General features: G+C 51.7%; 1 protein-coding gene across 24 annotated transcripts in view; it reads right to left on the bottom strand.

Moving 5' to 3' along the window:
• The window catches only part of LOC116945813 (uncharacterized), a 173,552-nt gene that overhangs the window by 51,331 nt on the left and 97,260 nt on the right, over window positions 1-24,961 (bottom strand). For 13 of the 24 annotated variants that reach the window (XM_076069766.1, XM_076069767.1, XM_032960364.2 and 10 more), the window contains 3 exons: window positions 24,076-24,267; window positions 18,785-18,870; window positions 1,549-1,720 (listed from right to left, as the gene is read on the bottom strand). In XM_076069766.1, coding sequence (XP_075925881.1) covers window positions 1,549-1,720; window positions 18,785-18,870; window positions 24,076-24,210 — 393 coding nt within the window. In that variant the 5' untranslated portion in view covers window positions 24,211-24,267. Of the gene's footprint in view, window positions 1-1,548; window positions 1,721-18,784; window positions 18,871-20,938; window positions 24,268-24,961 lie in introns of all 24 variants that reach the window. The other 11 variants (XM_076069786.1, XM_076069783.1, XM_076069785.1 and 8 more) reach the window with 3 other exon arrangements.

The following is a 24,961-nucleotide window of genomic DNA, read 5'->3' as shown; positions in this document are numbered from 1 at the left end:
CACGCTGCGGCCTCTCTTTCCCCCGACTGGGGGGCCGGGGCGGGGGGGGGGGGGCGGAGGGCCAGGGGGGCCCCGGCGTATCCATCTGCACGGATATCTCGTCTGCACACGCAGGAGAGGGCCAGGAGAGGTTTCCTTTCATCTGCCGCCGCGGTGCAAAACAAACGAGATTGGTTAGCGAGGCTGGAGGGGAAGGATTTGTGTCACCTCTGAGAGCCGCCGCCTCGTATTGTGTTTTTTACGAGGGGAGAGAATTCCCAGCTGAAGTGGCGGCCTGTGCGGAGGCCGCTTTACCGCGCACGGCGGGGCTATTATACATTTTCTTAAAACTTCAGACCCGATCACATGTGCCACTCAACCCTTTCTCTCCTCATCTATTATTCTCTTAAATGCCCTGGAATAGAAACGTGGGGGGGGGGGGGGGGGAAAAGAATAACGACAACATTTTTACAGGAGCACGTATTTTGTATTGCAGAGCCCGTCGCTGCAGATAGAGAGACAGATGCGGCGCGGGGATGGGAGGTGGACGTGGCCCTGCAGCAGCGAAGCACGCATCCACGCTCCTCAAGACGCACGCATCCACGCTCCTCAAGACGCACGCATCCACGCTCAAGACGCACGCATCCACGCTCCTCAAGACGCACGCATCCACGCTCCTCAAGATGCACGCATCCACACTCCTCAAGACGCATGCATCCACGCTCCTCAAGACGCATGCATCCACGCTCAAGACGCACGCATCCACGCTCCTCAAGACGCACGCATCCCCGCTCCTCAAGACGCATGCATCCACGCTCAAGACGCACGCATCCACGCTCAAGACGCATGCATCCCCGCTCCTCAAGACGCATGCATCCACGCTCAAGACGCACGCATCCACGCTCCTCAAGACGCACGAGCTGAGCTTCATTTCTCACCGAATATATTCTCCGGGACGCTGGTGGCTTGGAATAGGTGGCACGTGACGCGTAGCCGCAAGCCACAGCGAGAAGTTGAGGGTGGCCGGTCCAGACAAACCCAGTGGAAATTAAGGCCTGCAATTAACCCCAATGTCCTGAAAGCTTAAACCTATTACTTGGCGATTGTGCATTTTACAGCGGTGCACAAGCACAAATACAAACTCAAGCCAACCAGCCCCTTGTGTGCCATGCCAGCCATCATAGGTGCTACTCATTAACATCACTTACCCCAAAAGTCTGTCAAGGCTATACAGGAGATCATTGTATTTGTAACCATTCACCCCAGCATCCTGGAATAGGGATTTGACGCAGCCCTCGGACCCAGTAAAAAGACAGTGGCCAACATGTCCGTGGAAGGAAGAACACGTATTTGTTTAACATTCTATACAATGTGCAATACAATTTACTACAAAGATTACATCCTTTGTTACTTGAGTGAATTCCATAAAGACTGCAACATAAGTAAAGGATTTAACGGTAAAAATGTTGTAATAAAATAGCGCACCAGCGATCGCCGCTCAGATCGCGTGAATCCGTGGGGAGGCGGTGATGCCGCAACTGCACGAGCAGTAGACTTCCTGCGCCTAACCTGGCACGAGCGCTGTGCACAAGGACACCGCAGTCGGCGAGTGCTCTGCCATCGCGGTCGTCCGCACGCGCCCGGCTCATATGCCGCCCCGGCGCTCCGGACCTGGGCCTCCGCCAGGTCGGAGCGCGTGCGGCCCGACGTCTCGTCTCGCTGCCTCGTCCCGCCGGGAAGCCTATGCGCGGCACATGTGCACGTCACTCCGCAGAGCTGCCCTTTTATTCCGCGTTTTCTGGTGTTGTCTATTTCACGCTTTTGTTCCGCCGGTGCTACCGGCGTCACGTCCCGCGATAAAAGAATTAATTTGTAACTATCGCAAAGCAGTGCATCATCCCATCGTGTTGGAGAATAGCCTGGAGAAGGTGATACCACATAACTACTTCTCAGATTAATTTTAGTAACCTTTTGCATCTACTTTAGAGAGTGCACTTTCCCCAAGCCCTGCTACAGCGGAATGTTTGTCACATTATAGTCTAACCAATAATATGATTCTCAGCATCACTCAGGCAAAAACATTACTAAGCTGTAGCGTGTACAAAATTATTTGGCATGTGTCGTGACGGGTACTGCAAGATCTGAACATGTCCAATCAGTGGCAGTGGAACTACATTGGCTTCTGGTTGTTAAATAATACATCATAAGGTCGCACTTATTACGAAGTGCTTCCCACAAATGAACCACAATACCTTCCTGATCTCATCAAAGAGCATAAACCATCACGCTAACTCCGGTCATCCTCGCAGCAGCTTTTGGCGAGCCAGAAACAATGATGGTCACTGCATCGCGTGCTTTCAGATGCGCTTCTGCGGCCGTCTGGAACGCTCTTCCTTCCGATATTAGGAAGCCACTGGAGCTATGCACTTTTACATCTAGATTGAAAACTCATTTATTGTTGTCCTTTCCCTGCACCTCCGATTGGCACGTTTAGCTACTTATGGTACGAAAGAGATTCAAAATACATTACGAGAATCAAATCACAGACCTCAAACCGCAACGAGTAGGCAAAATTAATTTAGGGCTCATTGAGATATTGGATATCACCAAGAAAATTCCTCGATGGATGAGATTTCTCGTAATATTTTTTAATCATGTGTTTTGGCAATGCCCCACAGTATTATAGGGCAAAATTGGAATCAAACCATGGAGCTGTAACCACTGAATGTGCCCATTCTGATATAACCACCGCAACAGGGTCCCCTGTCCCACCCGATCACCAGATTTTGTCAGCACGGCCCTCAGAGGTCACCGGCGTTGGCGACACCCCTGCCCAGCAAACGGTCCAAGCACCACGAGTGGCCTGTACCACGAGCGGTAACGCATGGGGGGAGTGGCGCCTGTATGAGGGGGGGAGCTGGGTGCATTCCATTTGTCCGATTTTGAGTAAAAGAATGACTAAATAGTGAATGAGGCGCTGTTGTTTGATTTGCCTTACGTTTGTCCGCAATGTGCACATCTCTTGAAATCAAGGTCAGGAGAGGGCGGCGAGGATTTGTAAGGAAATGCGAGGCGCTCTGCACACGGAGCGGCGTCTGAGGAGCCCGTGGTCAAGGCTCATCACGGTGATTATGGCAGAGCTGACTCCGGCAGACAGGCCGACGGCAGCGGCGCGTTGACAGCCGTTATAAAAATGAAGATAATGACGTGCCAGTGGGGTTCAGTGCAGTGCAGCACATTGGCACTTTTTTTTACCTACTCAATCAACGCTTTCGCCCCACCCGTCCTCACCCTCCACACGGCCGCCACCGCCGCCGCTGCCACCCCTCCCACTAGGCTCACTCTCACCGTAAAAGCACATCCTCAGCCGGAGAAAATGTCAGGGGCGATGCGATCGCGAAGTAAAAATGGAAATGGAGCGAAGGATGAAAGGCCGGGGTGGTACGGGTCAGCGAGGCACCCTAATTGGCAGCGTGCTGCGCCGCACGCTTAAAATAGGACAAATATGCCAACAACGAGGCTCGGGTCTCTCTCTCTCTCCCAGCGCCGGGCTGCGGATCCGGTGAGCCGGCACGTCCCAATGACGACAACAACAGAACGAAGAGGGAGAACGCGGTTAAATCGAATGCCAGATTCAAAAAGGAAATAACATTTTATACACTCTCATACTTAAAAAAATGAAAACGCTTAAACCATTAGCCAGCATTGGAAATGTTTTGGCAAGCGCCTTTAATGCGGTTTATGCCTGCAGCAAGCCTCTTATTTATAGAACAACAAAGGTCAGCAAGTGCTGGCTTTTTAATATTTAGGGCGCTGTACATTAAAGATAGGGGTCATGGTTTAACAGCAGGCATAGATCAAACGGCTCCGCCATGAATAATTTAGAGCTTTTTCTATAAAGGCGCAAAAGGTCACACGTCACACCGTCGCGCTGCCTGCGCCCGCCTTTTCCTGTAACGGCGCCGACGGAAGATGGCGCTGTGCGGCTCAGTCTCAGCAGGGCACCAACGAGCCCCTTAACCTTTCAACTGCACGCCCGCACGCTTTCCTGCAAAAGCCACCGGCGAGTCATGCACCGCCAGGCGGCTGCAGTGGACTGGCGCACGCTCAATTTTAACTCGACGGCCGTGCGGCGTTCCGGGTGGTCCGCAGGAAACAAAACCAAACGAAAAAAACACCACCAAATAAAAAAAACAACGGCCGCTCTCCAGCTCACATGCTCGGCGTTAGCCGCGGCGATGGTCGCGCAACGTTGACGGTAGTCGTCGCGATTTTTTGTTGTTGTTTAACCTCGTAGGTGGCTTGCGGGGGCCTCCTCCGGACGGTACCACTCGCGGCTCCCGCGCCTTCTCCGCGCGCTCCTGTGCCCCGCGGGTGCAAGACGATGCGCGGTATCAGCGCTGGGACCTCCACCACGCACGTACCGAGATGGCATTTTGAGGGCGGAAAAATATATTCGCGGCGGCGTTCACAGCCCGCGACGCTCCCAAAATAGGACCCTAAAAAAACACATCCGAGCTCAAATAGGCACAATGCTGCAGAGCCGACCGCCAAATACATAATTTTGCGTAAGGGTTTTTAAAAGTCTGGCCTCGTGCGCGCAATGCGGACATCTCGCAAATTCAAGGGGTGGTCAACGGGAGAGAAAATGCGTAGAGTATTCACTGGTACATCTGCAGAGTGGGGGATTTACGGGTGAGCGGAGGAGTGTAATGAATGGGCTGCTTAGCCTTGAGGATCAGTGAGCAGGGGCATTCTGTGAAGCTCGCAGCCACGTGCCCTCCTTCTCTAATGTATTCCCATCTCACGGGCCCTGCACATAAATTGGCCACGCAATCAGGGTAACTACTGGAGCTGGAGTTGAAGGGTTCCCCCACCCTTCAAATGGGATTGTGCTTCATTTTTGCCCCCCGGCTTAATAATCCCTGGATAGAATGATGGAGCCCCCCCCCCACCCCCTCGATGAAGCGTTGCGCCCTTGGCTGCCCCCCACCCCTGGTTTAATAAACCCCGTCGACGGCACCGTGATTGGTCGGTGCGCGCAAAATGGCTCGCGGCGGCGCAGCTGCAGAGCGCGGCGTTCGTACACGCAGGGGCGGTGGCGGCCAGACCTGGCCTCAAGTCTCAAGTTTAAATCCGTTTGGTGCAGCCCTGCGCAGCGTCCGGCTTCGACAAGATGCACAATCGCACGGCCTTCAATCGATCAAACAGATTCTGCCGGTCGCTACTGCATCCCGACATCCACGGCACCGCAATTAACCGGCGCGGCGGACATTACCAAATAATAACGATGCCATTCGCCGAGTCGTTTCAAAGGTAGCAGGCTGCCGGCGTGGTCCGTTTGGTTCTGGGTCCTTTTAATTTAATCCTGCCACACAAAGGGCGAATATAACGTGCTCATGATAACTTTTTTTTTAAGGCATGAAATAATGCGGTCAACAAAGAACACTGACAGTTTCATTCCGATGTTTTTACATAAGAATAACATAATGATCAGGCCTGAACACAAACGGCAACAATGGTGGAAAGGAAATGAGAGCGGGCAAACGAGAGAGAAATAAACAACCAAAATCTTTCGGCAAACAACCGCGGCAAAATGATTCCACGCCGCAACTGCCGAGAGACCCAATCTGTGGCCCTGCCGCAATCTCATGTTAATGCCGATTTTCCCCGGCGCTGAGCACCAAGATTGTATCTCGGGGACGGAGATTCAATCAGTTTAATGAGCTTCGCCCAGGGCACTTTTCCACGTGGCCCAGCAGGCTGGGAGATGATGGAGCAGTGTGCACTTGACTCCTGTTTGATTTTGCCCCCCCCACTACCCTCCCTCATATCCCCACCCCGCGGCCCCCATTCCCCCCCTGCCCCTTTCTGTCCTATCCCAGACATCGCCGTGTCTTTGTGCTCTTGCACCCCGCCGCTACGCGCATTTCCATTTATTTTCATGTGATGCATAAGCGCATGCTCTCAGGTGGTACATTTTTTTTCTGTTGCTTTTATCACAAAAAACATAAACAGAATTTATGCAAACAGACGCCGTTATTGCAGAGCGCATGAGCGCCGTCTTGCTGCGTTCCCCGTCGCTCCGGTGCACATGAAACGGAGAGAGAGGCTCTGTGGAGGGCGCGCAAACACGATGCGCGGCGAAGCCTCGACATCTCTCTCGGCCGGTCGATACGCGAATGTGCCGGCAAGTATCCTTCCCCAGATCCCTCTGCCACTCACTCATTCATCTCCCCATCGGGAAGCTGCCAGGATCCTCCTCAAGGCAAAAGCGCTCTTTAAAGCCAAATCCAGTTAGCTCTCAATTACACGTCCAGTAAATAAAAACGAAAGGTTGGAAGGGGAGGGAGCGAGGAAGCGATGGAGGAGGGAGGGTGGAAGAGAGAGCAGCGGCTGGGAAGGAGGGAGGAGGGCCGGTGCTGTGGCCATTCGTCTCCGCCACGGAGGAAGGGCCGTATCGACAGCGCTGAGCGATGCCGGCAGCGCGCGGGATCCGTCGCACCCTTGGCCCCGGCTCCTCCTCGCCGTTGAGTGTGGACGCCGTGATGAATGGGGCCGCGGGGCCCAGCCGCCGAGAAATCCAATGGTACAAGTGTTGGGCGATTTGCCCGGCTGCCGATTCCCATCGACCCAAACCCCAGAAAGTGATTTTTTTTGTTCTACGGCCAGCGCGAGCTGTGACACACGTACCCGCTAAACCCCGGCAAGGCCAACTCTCACGACCCGCACCAAGGGAATTGCCAAATATGCGTCGGGGTGGCTAAATGCAACGTTTTTGACCGGCGATTTCCAAAATTGACGGGAGATATTTACCGTAGCAAGGCAGTTGGTTTCCGTCTATTTTTCCGTTGATAGTGGCACAGAGGACGTGAAATTCCAGGTGATCAATGTCTTCCCAAGCCTGCTCCCCCCAGATTTCTCTAGTCACATTAAACACTACCTTTGTACAGGTGGCACTAATAACGTTAAAAATCATTCCGCTCCCGAAACCGTAACCCCCGGGGCTGTGATTGGGCTGCGCTCTGCTTCGTGTGACCACATCACATTCTGCAGTTAACCGCCACGGGCTGGCATTTTCTTTAGATACGATACCTTACAATAAAATAAAATATATCTCTCTTTATTAACATCATTCGAGTAAATGTAACTTTACCCCCCTACTTAAAATCACGTGAAATTTTCTGGCACCGAATTAAAATCAAGCAAATCAAACGGCGCATTAAAATATTAACGCCACACGCATTGATCAACGTTAAAAACCACAAAAGATATTTCACATCAACTCAGGTCCGCGAGTGACTGATTGAAGGCGATTTGAATAATCCACTCAGACATAACAGACAACCAATTATTGCGCATTTATCACTCTGCGGCCCACGCGTACAGTACCGTTGTCATGCATGGGCGCTAACGGCGCGGTGGGGAACACAGAGAGCGGCGCTCCGCGCTTTAAAGGCGCCAATTAAAGCGTCCTCCGACAAGCCGCGCGCCTCTATTTTTATCCGCGATGTCTCGCGGCGTATCGCGCTGCTGTCTGAGTCACATGCAGATGAGAGGGAATGCGAGACACGGGTGCGAGGCGTGCAGCGAACCAGCCCTGGCGCTCTCTCCCGGTGGCCGGCTCGCGTGGCCGCTACTCTACATTCAACGATTAAACGCTGTGATCAATAGACGGAGAGCGGCACGCGGGTTAACCCTAAATAGGAAACCGATACCCCTAAACACAAAGCCGATAGCCCCAAATAGAAAAACCAATAGGGCTTAAAATAAACTCAAAACGTCCAAGTCGCAAGCGCTCGGGTGTGCGCAGGCTGATGGGATGGTGACACGCGGATGCGTGGATACGGAGAGAACGATCGCGAGGGCTGCGTGCGTTTATCTGGCCGGGGCTCCCGGGAGGCCAGCGAGGGCATGCATATGGAGAAGAATAAATTGTCTAATAGCTCGTGATGAGTACTGCGCACGGGAGAATCGCTCCTCGCACCGTTGCCGCTTTGGACACAGCAGGCCTTCGTCACAGCGGTGGCTCTCGTAAATCTCTTTAGAAAATTTTTCGCCGGTCCAACCGTAATTTGTGTCCGTGAAGGGGACGCAGCTTTGTAGGCAATGTTTTTCCATCTCAATTGTTTTTATTTGTGAAAGCACAAGGCGTTTAGATACAAACTGAAATCAAACTAAATTAAAAGGAAATTGAGCTTTCATATGTGAGAACTTGACCAGTGTTCTATTTCGTCTTCCCAGAAATTAGCTCCCGCTTCAGGAGACCGCAGGGGAGCCACACTAAGACACCTGGGGCTGCGCGAAGCCGCGAGATGAAACGGCGCACGGGCGGCGGCGTGGGACGCGCGGCAAGCACCGGCCCTCCCGCACCGAAGACTCGTCGAGTCTTTATTGCAAAACTTTTCCGAAAACCTGGGGAGAGGGCTCACGCCCTTGCCGACCGCCGGCAAGGGCGGCGTGTCGTTGCGGCGCGGAGCACGGCGCTTCGCCTCCCTGTTCGCGCAGTCTCCCCTTGCGGTGCGGCACGCGTGCCGTTTGTTTACCCCCTCAACTGCGCCGGGGGTGTCGCTGTTTAATGAGCGCCCCGGGCGAGCCCTCGTGGGCGCGAGCCACCCGCGACCGCTCATCCGAGCCGGGGCGGCGCGGGGGGGCGGCGCGGGGGGGTGGCGCGTGCACACTCGCGGGGGCCGCCGTGCGTGACGGCGCGTGCGCCCCCAGCACTGTCATACATCCCGGGCTAATCCAGAACTCATTTAGATGGAGGAAGCAGATACGCCGGCCGGAGCTTGCTGTGTGTGGCAAATAGAGCTAATCCATAATGATGTCACCCCCCCCCCCCCCCCCGAAACCGGCAGTGGCAGCCCTAAAGCAGGCGCAATCCTCGGATCTTCGGGGGCCCGACGCGCGCGGGCGGCCGCACGCACGCGTAAACACCCGGGCGGCCGCGCGGCAGATATTGCACTGCTCTGTAGCAGCCCGCAGCCAGTATTGATAACTTGACAGAAACTAAACCCGGCGCGATTCATTTACCTCCTAGAGCTAACTACTCGGCAGAAAAACTACTTTCCTACAGATTGACGTGATCCAAACAATCTCGGCAACAAATATCAGGGAGTTCAGCCCTTTTTAAATCAAATGATAAAAGATAAGTAATATTTTAAAACACGCTTTTATGAAATGTACTAGTAAAGGAAGAACTCCACGACTCCAGGAAGTGGCCCCGAAGCTTGCTATAACATAAAGGACCGTGGCCAATTACAGCCAACGTCAGTTGACCGTGGACAATTAGACCCAAGCCGAAACAAAACATATAAAAAAATGTCTAAAAATATATATTTTTTATGATAGAATATAGTATTGTCATCAGAGTGACATAAGTATACCAAGTTTGCAGTCGATACCACATTGGGAAGAGGGTTAAAATTGAGTTACAAGATTTGAGGATACAACAACAACAGACAGAGTGAATTAAATGAAAGCGTGTAATAAAATGATCATTTGCAGATTATACGATACATACATGCACATGGATACAAAACAGAGGGTGCTAGATTTGTGCATATTATTTGCCGGGTATAGGAATAGGTTTTACCCTTTTAACTGGCACAAAAACTGACACCTTTATTCAAGGCATCATGTTTGCAATAACCACAACACAAGCAGTCAAAATGCAAACAAAAAAGACAACTCTGATAATAATATGCACTGTCCTTGAATTTGATTGGTCCACACCCGAGATGGCTTTTCTTAGAGCCTAGTCTCCATTGGTGTTGGACCAGAAGACGCCAAAAGGCGTACAACTCAAAAACAGTGCACTATCGGAGTATTGAGGGCTCGGGGTGAGCATTTACATTGAGACCTTCTTTGCCAGTAACAAGATATAGGAATAGACTCTAAGAAAAGCCGTCTCGGGTGTGGACCAATCAAGTTCAAGGACAGTGCATATTATTATCAGAGTTGTCTCTTTTGTTTGCATTTTTACTGCTTGTGTTGTGGTTATTGCAAACATGATGCCTTGAATAAAGGTGTCAGTTTTTGTGCCAGCTAAAAGGGTAAAACCTATTACTATATCTTGTTACTGGCAAAGGAGGTCTCATAATGTAAATTATTTGCCGGTATTAATCAGTTTGTGTGCAGTTGTATGATCTTGGGATGTGGCGGCTTGGGAAAGCATTCATCCAGCAGTGGATGAGCTACTCCTCCAGGTTAATGATCCTGCCAACACTGCTCTCATGAAAATGCAATTTATCTGGCCAGAACCGCACCTACGATTCTGATGTTGAAATGCACCGCTCCGAGATCATGAAAGCCCCGGCATAAAAAATACAGAAATGGACACTTGCAAAAGTGGAAGGCACAATTCAGGAGTTCAGCCAAGGCGAGATCAGCTGTGCAAGGGAAGGCACCAAAGGAGCTGTAACTCACGGAATTTCTGCGGATTTTATTGCGCAATAAATCAGAGCCGCCCTGCTCTCGCTTTAAATGTTTAAAGGCTGCAGCGGCAGAGGGGAGCGGCTCCGGCACCAGCCTTTAACAGATGTTCACTTCGTTCTTTTCGCTGCTGCATCAAATATTCCTGCAGCGCAAGCACGGACAGTATGTCATGCGTGTACACCGGAACGTGGACGCGAGCGTGTGGCTATGCGCGCGCGTACGCAATAGTTTGCACGCAGTCGGACAGTGCACGTTGGCGAGGTGTGGCTGTGTGTGATCGCGGGCGTGTGCGCGCACTGCAGCGCAGCCACGTGTGTGTGCGCACATGAAGCGGCCGGCAAACACAATTTATAAACGCACATGAATGGAGTTGGCCAAAAGTCCCGATACAGGACCACAGAGCGCCTTTCTGCTTGTCTCTGGTTTCACACACCCTCCGTGCAACAACTGTGCATCTTACAAATTCTACATCTGCAATTTGCAACAATGATGCGGTATGACATAATACATTATTATTATTCATTACTTTCACAGGGTCTCTCTATTTCTGGTAACAAAACAAAAATCGCCGGCCACTTTTCACATTTCCCGGTGTCGCTAATCCCAGGGGCCTCTTTCCAAGAAGAGCGCCCTGGCGAGCTGAGGGATCCTCAGACGCAACATTGCCAGGGTTGGTGGCGCCGCTCCTGCCCCAAGACAACGAGGACCGCCGTGGCCCCGCTTGGCCACGTGAGTTAACGTGCTTCTTCCGAAAGTGCCGTTCTGTGTGAAGCTCATTTGCAAACACCGTGCGGTCCGGCCGCTGCCGCAGAGCCAGAGTCCATAGCCGGCGAGCGGCCCAGGAAAGACGCGGCTCGCGGCCCAGTACGTAAACCCGTGCCCGGAATGACACACCACAAGAAATCGCCGCTCTGGTCCAGGCGGTTCGCTCTCCCCGAATTGCACAAGCGCAGCCGCAGTCATGCGAAAGCGTCTCCCTGCGTTGAGGAGGCTCTGCGTTGTAGCGCTTATCTCCACCACTGGTGGCCCAGCGCCGGTGCTGGAAATTCCACATTCCTCATCAGGCTGAATGGCAAACGGTACGGGATCGTACGTAAACATAAGTCGTGTTTTTTTTTTAGCAATGAGAATGGTACCGGGTGGCGAGGCTGTTACTACGCGTTATTGGCGAGGTGAGGCCCACACGCCGGCCATCACACCCCCTCACGGCGGGCGGCACGCATTGCCGTGCGGGGGCAACAGGGGGCTAGAGGTGGGGAGTTGGGGTGGGGGGGGAGGCGTTGGGTGTTGCAGTTTGAAACAAATTGTGAAAATGTTCAAAGAAGCGCGGATATCAAATGCTCATTACAGGGAATCGCCGTTACCCCAGCCATCGCCGTGCTTTATGGCAGTTTAATTGAAACCGGCGCAAAAACTATCATGGTGGAGCCATGCTTGGCTGGTCATGCCGCCCACCTCTATAAATCAAAATGACGAGAACCCGAGGCCAGAAACTCAGATGATGAACGACCCGGGCACTATCCCGGTGTGAGGGGCTCTGCTCCGGCCGCAAACGACGCCCCCTCGCCCGCCCGCCCGACCGCCCTCTCAGTCCCCACACACCCGCCAAGCACAAGGTGCGCCAGTTAATTAAACCAATCAATTCTGCTCAGATCCTAAAGGCTAAAACTCTTCATTAACCTCTGACCGAGATTCTAAACCCCAAAACCTCCCACAAACTCCCCCACCCTCTCCCGCAACAACATCACGGCCGCCCCCGCATGCACCGCTCCAACCTCCCGCACCCTCGAGAGCACCAAGGCATGGCCAAGTAAAACAGCTGGAACCATCCGCGCGTAAAGTGTCATTGACTAACAATGGGATGCAGGCTTTACGGCTCTAAAAGCAGGGCCATTAAGCACTGCTCCGGCTTGCTTTTGGGAGCAAACTTAACAAGGAAAAGCTCAGCCGACGCGAAGGTCAAAACGCGCTGCGATTCTGCACAGACAACAGAACATAATTAATCATTAAGCGGCGCTCAGGAGGACGAGAGTCGTTCTGTGGAGCGGGCGAGTGGTAGAGCGTGGGACAGTGTGACCGCCCTATGATACACACGGCATCGCAACCAGAGGGTGGCTCTCTCCACCCGGCGTTGTGGCCCCAGCATGCAGTTCAGCGACTCTGGACGCACGAACCGTGCCGAACAACGGCGACGCACGTGCGCAAATGTGCAACGCGGGCACTCGCCCGCCCGCACAGCGCGCCTCGCTTGTGCTTCCGTGTGCCCCATCCGCCGAGCGCTTCTCCAAACTCGGTGGAGGGAGCTCACCAAGGAAGACGTGGGACAGCGGTGAGGCTGTCGGTCAGCGGCTCAAGAAATGAGCACATGACGATCCCGCGCAATACTTATCGGTTACGCTCACAGCAGCCACGTTTCCTGGAGCACTCAAAAATTCCCTTAAACAAAAGAGGAAACAGCTGCTCAGAATATTCCACGTGGCTTTCAAGGCCACATGGACCGTGATGCACGGTGCTCAGAGATGCATTTAAAAAAAAAATCTGAACCTATTTTTTTCCACGCGCATTACCGCTGCTGAGAGAGCCGGGTTCACATGATGGAGCTGCTCAAGCCAATTTATCAGGTGCCAAACAGACAAACAACACAAAAAAATAAAAAATAAAAAAAGAATACAAGGCAATAAAGGAGAGCTGGAGCTATACGTCACGGTGGGTGGGCGGGCGGGAGATAGTGCTCACTTGCTCGCTCGAGATGCGAGATGAGATTAATAAGTCAGTCCTGTCGGCTTGGAGGGCGCCATAACCTCCTGACGAGCCGACACCCGCCCGCTTCACACGGCACCTCCAAAAAACGTGCGGTGCCGGCAGCCAGCTACCGAGCGGCCCGCCACACCACGCCCCCCGCACTGGCAACTCCGGCGATCGGCACAAAACATTAGACACTTCTCACGCAACCTTCGCCAACCTTCACAAAACTTGACGCACCCCGTGAGTTTGTTTTGTTAACGAGGATCTGCCAGCGGCACGAGGTGGCGCCGGTGGTGGCAGTTTGAGCCGAGGAGAATTTTTGGTAAAACTTTTGGGTTCACCAGCTCGCATGTCGGGCACGGCCACGGAGACCGGCTGTGCGAGCGACTCTCCGAGGCGCAATGACACAGCGGGCAATATTTCACGGTCGCATTATTTTTTAAAGTGGCTATTTAAACATGCGAGCGACGTACTTTGATATGGCAAGAGAGCACTTTGTGTCTGGCCTTGACAACAATTTAAGGTGAACGTGCAACAACAGTGTTCAATCAACGTTGCTTTTCACAGGGCCGCCCGCACTGCGCAGAACGGATGCAACCCTAGAGGTGCTGGGCCCTCCGAGAGGGTGGTGCAGGGGGCTGTGAGCGTGGCGTCTGCATGCACAGACACGGCAATGATACTGGCCGGAGATAAACCCAAGCAGCGGTGTCTCGCCTCTCTCTTTACACAGCTCCAGCCAGGAGAATTTGGACGCCGACGAGCGCTGAAGACGTTGCGAGAGTGAGGCCACTTCACGGAAACTGGTTCACCTGTTGCTCGGATTATTGTCGAGTCGTAAGTTTGCTGGTTATATAATGTAGGCGCTGATGCCTGATAATGAGAGATAACGTAGCAATAGTGCCAAAGAAGACAATAAGTAATCAGTCCACACTACCTGCTACAGCACGTAGATACGTGGTTATAAATGAAAAATATAAAAATAAAAAGTGAAAAATGATTGAAGCATCATGGTGACGCATGCTTGGAATTACACGGAGAGACAGAAAGAGGAACACGTGGATTAGAGAACAAACGCAGGGTCATAAGAGCATCCACACGATTGAGGAAGGTCAGTGGACGTGGGGCAGGACGCCGTCGTTAGAAGAATGACGGCCGCTGGGCAACATTCATAAGGGAGAGGCAGCCAAGGAACCAAACGCATCCGAAAGGACATCCACTGAGGAGACGGAGCAATGAAATCAGTTCATGTGCTGGGTGCTGGACAGATTGTTGCATCGCAAAATCATGAGATGGGACGGCGGCTTGGGGAGGCCTTCACCCAGCAGTGGAATGATCATGGCCGATGATGATTGATGCTTGCGGTTGGTGTACAGAAAATCCAATATAACTGTGATTCTCAGAACTTCCTGACCCTGTGTAATCCACACGTGAGGACATACGGCCATGCAGCTGTCAACACAACACACAGCTGATCCATCTAGAGAGGTCTCCTGATTTCTAATAGACCTCTTATTTTCTTGCGAAGAGCTGATTGAATATTGTGAAAGCAATGGTTTCCAATCTTACGCAGGGGAGTGTTAAATGATTTAATGAGTCTACTGAGATTGGTTGGACCACCTGTAGAGGCTCTCAAATTAAATGTAAAATTCTCAAAACATTTCTCCTGACTATTTGAGTAAAGTGATTTCCTGCTCAAATTAAAATTGAGACCGTGCTCATTTCCGATGCATAACCATGAGCTAGTGATGGACATTACACATTACTGTAACACAATGGATGACTTCATCACAAAGTGGTAGTAATTAGAATCCACCCCAGACGGACAATGAGCTGAGTCAACTCACAGCCAGGGGTTGAACTCGCGACCGACCGATCGCGAGCCGCTTGCTCTGCCGTTGAGCCACCCGGCCAGATCGTTCCTTTCGTGGGGTAGCTATACGTGGATCAACGGGTCCCCGTAGTTTATGAACAAACTACAGAAGCCAAGGCTCTTTACGGAGCCACGACGTTTGCTGTGAAGAGCTGGCTGTCATATATTACTATTATTATTACCCCAAGACTCGTTGTCAGGAGGATCCTGCCCAGTTTGCAGGTGATTTTCCAGCACTGGGATGTTTGGCCGACACCAGTTACACATTTTGTACTTTTTTTCACCATTGTACCTTTAGCCGCGAAAAGCGTCCAAGACACGCAATGCATGCATGACGCGATTTCTTAACAGTCTGGTCACACGTACAAACGGGTCACGTCACACGATTGTGTGTAATTGTGGAGAGCGAGGGTTGTCAACGCGACTGCCTTAAACGTGTGCTGCCCCACGGGGCATTTACACAAATTAGGCCACCTCAGTCAAAATTTCAAATTACTTTGAACAATGTGCATGGGAGGTGTCATTACGAAAGCAATTATCACCAGTTTTAGAACATATGGTTGTTCATGCACCAAGTCGCTGGTGTGACGCATGCACACGAAACGTAACGCACCATCCCATCATGGACGAAACCGCCAGTCTGTCTCAGTGTATGTCCTGCACGGCGGTGTTTTACGAGCCTTTCTCCCTTATCCAGAATCGACTCAGACCTCCAGGTGAGAGGTTGGCTTCAAAGTAAGGTTCACAACTTCCACAAATACGCGGAAAGATTTCAGCGTCGCCAATATACCATAAGAGAAGACAAGTCGCCGCGGGGCTGCTGGGAAGCGGTCGTGGCTTCCTTGCCATGCGATCGTGCCGTGCGATTCTGCCGTGTCATCGTGGCGTCACAGCGCGCCATGTGTTGAGTATTCAGTTCGCTGAAGCCTTGCGGCCTTTCCCAGAGTTCGGCGATGCTGAAATCTTCTTGTTTGTGGAAGTTGTGAACCCTACTTTGAAATGAGCCTCTCTTACCTGCAGCTCTCTCAGGTGATTTGTGTTTGATATATCTTTCATTGGCTGTGGAGGTCTCCGTATTATTTCTATTTGATTCACAGCTATCATGCATCAATGCTGTACCGTGTCGAGGCCCACGTATTTTTATTAACAGTCAATATGATGTCATCCGTTTATTTTTGTTCTCCAATCAAACTGTTTCTCATCCTTCAAGTTAGCAGATGTATCATTTTGCAAGAAAAAAAATCCACATTGTGATTACATGAACAAATGTGTACAGCTCTGAGGTGTCTGAATTGTACATCGGAAATCGTGACACTGCTCCTTCAGGTGAAATCGCTTTAACTGGATGCCTATAATCCCTCCATAAAACACCCATCTCGTCGTTGCTGTTAATCTCACATCACTGACCACGGATCTTTGAGGCAAACGCGCCGATGCCGTAAGCGCAACAGCCGACCGCAGTGCCCACAGGGAGCTCACCCAGAACTCCACGCACGCCGCCCCTGACCCCCCCCCCTCCCCCCGGGCCAGGCTCACCGACGCCCGGCACAAACAAACGTGCCAAGGAGACACATCACCAACAACGGCTCCTTATTGAGACCGTCCAAATAACCGTCCTTCCTGCGCACGGACTCTTCCGCAAGCTGAGAAAGCTGAGAAAGTATCCGTTTTACTCGTCCATTCCTCCAACCCCCACGGTGAAGACTCGGTCTACCAGAGTGAGCGTTCGTGTCACCCACTACACTGCGTTCAACCTCCAGCAGACTGCAGGTCACAACAACACTCTCGCTTGCTCGCCCGCCCACCCACTCGCTGACCACACTGCTGGTCACAACATTTCTCATTTTGCTTCTTTCCTCACAACTTCGGCTTTGGAAGTTCTTACAGCCGTGTTCAATCAAAGAATAAACAATAAATTCTTATCTATTACACCTTCAATAGTGCTGCTTGTTGCTGGCCCGCTTGGCATTTTTGACCTTTTGGGGCTGTCCTCAACAATTGTTATTCTTATTCGTATGAACTGTGTTTGAAAACAATTCTTTGACGATGACACGACCACAGCCGAGCTCACGAAAAACTGCAAGCTAGGAGTAAAGATGGAGCCGCGTGGGGTATCCCTGCAGGAGGGACGCGGGCGCGCAGCTCCATAAAACGCCGCCCTCCCTCCCCTTCACCAGCACTGTGACGTGAACGCGGCGCGGAATCGCCACATTCAACAATCACCAAAAGTTTTACTTTTTTTTACTTTTCCGTGTCACCATCCAGGACGAATTACTCAGCAACTAATGGCTTCGGTGCAGCAGGAAAAGGGAGATAAATAGAGTAACTCAACAATAAATCACAGGAAATCTATCCATTTCTGGGCTGGTAATATTTCTTTCAAGATTCTTTCTTGAGAAGCGGCAGTGAATAAATGTTGCCGGACTATTGACCCCGATTCACTCTAAAAGTTACGTTTTATTACGCCGCACACGAGTAGATTTCTCGAAACAAGCTAAGCACAAAACACGCCACATTTGAGGGATGCGAATGATTCCCAAGCGCCATGCTTTTCGAGTTCTAAAACAAGCAACAGAAAAACAATCGTCTTTCCGATGCCCGGGTCTTCGTGCCACACCGACGTAGAATTTTGTAATCCTTCACCCACGCGTACAACACGCACACTCATTTGGGGTTCACAAAGGGCTACGCTAAGCTCTGGAGCTTACTGACCCGCTAGGATTCCATGTGCTCGTTTGACGTTATGGGCCGGAATGTTACACTGTCGTATCGCACGACTGTCGCTTGGTGCTTTGCAGATTGTGCATCTTCTGCAGGCCGGCCACATTCAAACGAGAATTTCATTTTCCAACCAAGATTTACCAGAGAAAAATAAACAAACAAATTAAAACAATCAATTATTCAAGGGTAGGCGAATCAGAATCGTACATGTGTATAAATGTGTAATGGCCTGTCGGCCAAAATTATGTTGGCAAAAACATGTTTCTTTTATAATGCAAACGCATATATAAAACATGTATGACAACACCTGAAATTTTATACACTGAGAAACTCAGCCAGGCCATATTGCCGTTGTGATATCTCAGCTCAGATATCTCAGCTCTGATATGTCAGTTTTGATGTCAGGTATAATATGTTCGTGTATGTATGCTGAACTTTTTTCGCATCGTACGTAGCCAACCGTGGTATGTCAGGGTTGAGAATTCAGTTCTGATATCTCAGGTCTATTATCTCAGTTCTGATATTTTTCAACCCTGACAACTCAGGACTGATATATCTCAGGACTGATATATCTTAGCTCTGATACATCTCAGGTTTAATATCGACGTCCTGATATCTCAGAACTGATATATCTCAGGTCTAATATCGACGTCCTGATATCTCAGCTCTGATATATCTCAGTTGCACCAAAGGCTGCGCGTCACCGGCTTCGCGCATGTGGTCTCTTAGAGCGCCGTTAAAAAACGCCAACCTCCTGTGACAGGACACGCATCAGCCGCAGCCAGAGCCCAACCGTACTGGCGTTTGTCACGAGCGAAACCCGGCTGCCATTTCTATGCACCGCGAGGCTGCACGGGGCCCGTGCACTCGCGTTCAGTTCACGGCTAATAAGGCGGAGTTGCCACACGGGTGGCTCTTGAGGAGATGCGGGCATAATGAGTGATTGTTTTATGGATAAGCAACGTGCACGCGCACATTATTCTCGCGCAATCGAGCCATCTGTTCCCCCCCCCCCCAAGGTGGGGTTATTACCTCGGGCCAGGGCTGCGCCCACGTCTGCTGTCAACCGCCTTGTGCTCGGCGCGCACCCCCTCCGAGCAGCACTTGGTATCTTCCAGCTATAAAAGAAAATGAGAAGGAAGGTTTCAGAAAGTAAAAAAAATCAAGCAAATGAAGGCGTTTCAAAGATGGATGAGCTGTGGAGGGGCGCCGAGTGGAACCGCTAGAACCGGCACTTCATCCCATCTCGGGCTTCACACGCATGATTTCACCCCGTAATTAGGCCCATCAATCCAGCACCAGGGCCCAAATCGGCGTGTGCACGCCAACACGTGTGCACGCGTGCATGAGAGCCAGCACAAATTTATTTTTCCTCCCATCTTCCCGTTTGCTTTTCAGTCCTGCTACCCCCCCCCCCCCCGCCCACCATCCCACCACCCCCACCCATTCCCCGCCCGCCCCCCTGCACGGTCTTTTTTATTAGAAATCAGAAGGGTACAATTTGTACAGTTCTCCGAGCGAGCCGCTCTGTGCGCAAATTGGCTAAATTAAAGAAGCGGCTAATCCGGCACGCTCCCGCGAACCGCAATCTCGTGCAGCTCGCAGCTCATTTACACAGCGGCCGACCAGGACGCCCGGCTCGCCGGGACCTGGCAATCCCGCGCTCCCACGCGCCGCACATTGCCGCAGACTCTCTTCGTCTCCAGGTCATCGCAACCGATGCCGAGGAGCCCCCCCCCAACCCCCCCCCCCCCATTTAATACCGAGGGCCGAGGCGCGATCGCCTGACACGCAACGTTGGCACGCGTTTGCAACCGCTAGTCTCAACGTTTCGTGTTCAGCCGGCATTTTGGGTTTTTTTTCTGCATCTCAAAAATTGTTCGTGAGAACAAGAGCGGCGCTGCGGAACAAGGACACGAAAAACCACGATTAGAATTTCTGCTGAGGGGCCCCATTTAGGGGGCCGGGTGAAATTATGAAGTCATTACTAATCAGATGTCAGAGCGGTGTCAGGCAAGCGAGCCACCCTGGGCACCCCGCTATGGGTGTTTGCTTGATGACCATGACAAGAAAATCGCAGTGGCAATTTCTCAAGGTAACGTTTACTCCTCGCAGCATGCGCAGTTATTTCAGATGGGGGGGGAGTGGAGGGGGGGGTTTGTCTCCCCCACTCCCCCCCACCCGTGCCGTATGAACTGTCAGCAGCGGTGCTGCATCTATCAGTGCATCCAAATGAATAAATAAATAAATAAAGGCGCACATTTGATATGATTTGGGATCGCAGTGGGCTTCCTCCCCCCCCCCCCCCCCCTGAATCGTGCATTTATGAATTTATGAGTTTTGTGTGTGTACATGATAATGCGTGTGTGTACGTGATAATGGTTCTCTGCGGTTTACGACACCGTGGTTCTTCATACGCGTTTAGTGTCGTGCACACGTTCGCGCGCCATTTTACCGCAATCGTAGTACATCAGGTGATTTGCACCCTTGCAACCGTGCATTTTGTTTTTCGGTTTGGGGAGCGCTGGCACGGTGATTAGCACACTGTGCGACGAACCCGGCGACCCGAGTTCGATTCCCGCTCACGGCCAACGCCTACGACAAATAACTGAACCAGTCCTCGACTCGGCTTTAAATTAATAACTAAACATTAGCACTGGGGAGACAAAGGCGGTCAGGAGTGCTACGGGCTGCCCACCCCTACGTGCGTTGTGCCAGCCTTCATAATTTCCTCGTGAACAGCACTTGCCCCAACAGTCTATTAGAGGCTATAGAGGCATGGGCTTTGTCTATATTGTTTGTGCTGCCGTATGTGTGTACGTGTGTGACTCTCCTCCTCGTGCCCTAACACCATCCCATTTAAAACACCACCCCCACAGCACCGTTCTTGTCCGAGCACCCTCCCAGAGCCCTCTTTCCTTGTCAATCTGCGCTAGGACCAACGTAAATAATGGGCGATAATGTATGCGTCGTCGTGCATACACTCATGGTGGCCGTCGGGAGACAGCACAGCCCGCGGGGGAGAGGGGGGTGTGCGGGCATGCTCCGGTGGACACATACACACAAGACAAAGATCCCCCACATACCCTTCAACAGACTGTTGGGGCAAGTGCTGTTAGCGAGCACCTATGATGAAGGCTGGCACGGCACGCGAAGGGGTGGGTGGTCGGCACCACACGCGCCCACCTTGGTCTCTCGAGTGGTGATGTTTACACACTGCATCAGGTACTTGTTTCAGGCCGAGTCGACCTAGGGGAGGCTCAGAACAGTTGCAGATAATCGTCACTGGTGCTGGCCGTGAGCACGAATCGAACTCGGGTTCGCAATGCGCTAACCACTACACTACCACTCCGCATGCCCACAGACACACACACACATCGCCGCACACACATGGCCGCACACACATGGTCGCGCACACACACGGTTTTGCGCACACACACACACACGGTCGCGCACACACGGTCACGCACACAGAGGGTTGCGCACACACAGTCTCGCACACACACGGTTGCACACACAGTCTCGCATACACACGATCGCACACACACGGTCGCACACACGGTCGCGCGGGCGCGCACACACACACACGCCGAAACGTACACCGCCAAGCAGCTCGCCGCAGAAACAAATGTCCCCTCCCCAGAGACAAATATCCATTAAAGCACAGAGCGCCAACATCAACCTTATTCTAAAAAGCTTTACGTTTCATTTATATAAATCATGACTTCTGACATAAAAAAGAATGATATGCTCTTAAGCATGTAGCAGCTAATTATGAGAGACAGTCACATTGTGCTTTTGAGATGCATTTGCTCGGTGACCCTTGAACGGCCGGAGAAAGAGAGAAAAAAACGCGAGGGGCTTGTTTGCATGAAATAAATAATATATCCCATGACCCAATTTCCCCACTTTATAGACGAGCCTCTTTGTTAATGAAAAATACACAGATGCAATCCGTCTGCGTGCAGCACACACGCGCGCGCACGCCTCTATTAGTCTCGCACCGTCGTTGCTGTATGAGACCAAGCGCCGCCATTCGTTCGCGCTCGCGATACCGGCACTTGTACAGGCAATTTTTGTTTTGTTTTTCGAAGCAAAATGCCCCCACAGCGTCTCCGAGAGAGAGCTCCTCCGCCGCATTCATCCTCTCGTATCGCGCGCCTTCACCATGTGCAGATCAGTGCATTGAAAGTAGACACGCGTGTCTGCATACACCCAAAACGTGAGTGCCGCATATAAAGATATGTAAAAAAGTCACATTTAAATATACAGTACACCTATATCAATACGCAGGCATATATAAACACACTCACACAGTTGCAGCTTTAATGCTTTTCCTCACGATACATATTTATCATTGCATATGATCAGGATAATAATTTACAGCCCTTTGTTAATCTATTTCTGACAGCCTCCCCACGGCATGTTGGTTATACTTCACCAGTCCGTGCAGGTTTCATGAAGGGGCTCCCCCGCCCCTTCATGAGGTCCGGCTCAGACATCACTCGTCACTGATGTTGGCGACAGAGAATGATCAAACTCAGGCTGTCGGGTTCATATGGCAGTGAGCGATCCCCTGGACCACCACTCCACCCATTGCGATGATATCCAAACATCACCCTGTGTGCTGGCTGCCTATTTAATATACATTTGTTAGGTGTTAATACATTAACAAATAAAGCAATGCTATTCCGTGTGTATTTTTGAATATCCCATTCACACCACCAATTATTTGCCCAGAAAACAACCCTATTGAGTTTCAATACTGTCCTTCAGGAGGAACCTATAATTAAGACGTTTTTCCCAAGACTATTAATGAGGGCTTGGCTTCGTGTGGGAGGAAATTTGGAGAGCCCAGAAAAAACCCCAGCATGTACCAGGGGGTACTGCTCAACATCGCCATCTCTTGGCCACCTTTGGAGCCCCATGCCTACAACACCTGGCAATCCCGTCCATATTAAAGGCTACATTCCCGCGTACAATTAACGGTTTGTCTTCATGGATCTGAATCGGCGCCTTCGTAGCGCCCTACAGAGACAAAGATGCTCTGCTGCTGGAGACAAAGGGCATGCGCATCCGCTGACTCCTGCGGTCACTGAACTAGGGTCGGTGTCACAGCCGGACAAAAAAGACCGTACTTTAAAAAAAAATGTAATTAATCTAAGGATAATATAAAGTAACTATACTTCCAACACAGCCATCATCGCTTCTACAGGGGGCAAATTAGTAGTTTACATGTATACACACCGTGATATACACGCCGCGTAGGCCGTCTATCTGTGATACGCGCTGTTTGAATTTTATACGAATGTAACACTGTGGCTCTTCAGTCAAATGTCTCCACTAACCCCTTTGAAAAACCCATTGGGCAGGGCCTCTGCTACAAGTTGACAGTCCCGACCTGTAACAATGAAGCACATTGTGTTCCCAATGAAGACATAGCCCTGTGTCATTCCCATCGCCGTCGTACATTATCTAGGCCACTAAGCCTCCCGTGCAGTTCGTCTCGCGTCGCCAGAAGACAGCGGGGGGGGGGGGTGGGCCTTCGCGACGATCACTCAGACAGAAAGTGATCGCAGACCAAACTCAACGGTCAACAAAAACGCGGTATAAAAAAAAGTTCACCAACAAACGAGCATAAACTAAATAGGATTACGCGAGGTCCTCGCCTGGTTGGGGCATCAGGGCCCTTTTCCCCTTCGTTCCGCCCCCTTTCATGTGGTTCCATTGCACGTCGGAATGGATGTCCGCGGATTTTTTTTTCTCGATCTTATTGTTGGAACCTCTCGGTGTAGTATGCCAGGCTCACATGTTGGTGTAGTAAAAACATAATAATTACAAAAATTGGAAAAAAACAACAATACTTGATACCACAGGGCTGCCCTTCGTGTCTCGAGGCGCGGCCGCATTGGGACGCTGCGCCAAGCCGGTCACTCGCCGTTGTTTCGAAAGAGGCTTGGCGAGATTGACACCAAAGCTCCAAAAAAAAGCATCAACGCGGTCACGCGCGGAGCGCCGAGCAGTTTTAGAGGTTATGGGAGTCGTATTCGGGGTCATGGAGGTGACGGCGAGACCGCGTAAGGGATGGGAGCAGCTACAAGCGTTGGGCAGACTTACAATGGATGGGGTAACTTGTCAGGGTCGCGATGGTCAGGGACACTTGTAAAGGTCGCGACGGTCAGAGAGGCTTGTAAGGATGGTAATGGTGTGGGAGAGTCATAATGGTCGAGGGGTCTGGTGAGGTCGTAGTGGGAGGAGGGGATGTGTCAAGGTCGCGATGGCCGGGGTGACCCGCGTGGGTCGCGACGGCTGGGGAGACTTGCCACGGGGTTCGCCAGCCGAACGTCGGTGTCCAGGTTGCGGAGGATGGTCCTTGCACAGCAAGGCGAGCTGCGCCACGGCATCGCACAGGCGCTCCTGCAGCTGGCACCACTCGGCCTTCGGTGACTGGCGTGCATTGTGGCTCTCCGCTAGCTCCTGCGTCAGCGCCATCTGTGCCTGGGCAAACCCGGGGGCTGATACCAACACCATCATCATGACCATTAAATACAGCATCATAAAATACATCATCATGGCCCTCCACTTCACCCTACAGCATCTGGACTCCCCAGCATCCTATGCCAGGATCCTGTTTGTGGACTTCAGCTCTGCCTTCAACACCATCATCCCTGCCCTGCTTCAGGACAAGCTCTTCCAGCTGAACGTGCCTGACTCCACCTGCAGGTGGATCACAGACTTCCTGTCTGACAGGAAGCAGTGCGTTAAGCTGGGAACACAAGTCTCTGACTCAAGGTCCATCAGCACAGGAACTCCTCAGGGCTGCGTCCTTTCCCCACTGCTCTTCTCTCTGTATACCAATAGCTGCACCTCCAATCATCTGTCCGTCAAACTCTTGAAGTTTGCGGACGACACCACCCTCATTGGGCTGATCTCTGGTGGGGATGAGTCTGACTATAAGTGGGAAGCTGACAACTTGGTGACCTGGTGTAGCCAGAACAACTTAGAGCTAAATGCTCTAAAGACAGTTGAGATGGTTGTGGACTTCAGGAGGAATACAGCCCCACTCACCCCCGATCACCCTGTGCGACTCCCCAGTCAAAATTGTAGAGTCCTTCCGCTTCCTGGGCACTATTCTCTCCCGGGACCTCAAGTGGGAACTGAACATTAGCTCCCTCACCAAGAGAGCACACCAGAGGATGTACTTCCTAT

The sequence above is a fragment of the Petromyzon marinus genome, chromosome 25 (assembly GCF_048934315.1).
Source record: "Petromyzon marinus isolate PM22_M1 ecotype Great Lakes invasive population chromosome 25, UKy_Petmar_22M1.pri1.0, whole genome shotgun sequence".
Taxonomy (NCBI): domain Eukaryota; kingdom Metazoa; phylum Chordata; class Hyperoartia; order Petromyzontiformes; family Petromyzontidae; genus Petromyzon; species Petromyzon marinus.
Note: the sequence above shows the minus strand (reverse complement) of the source record. Positions and strands in the feature narration are given on the sequence as shown.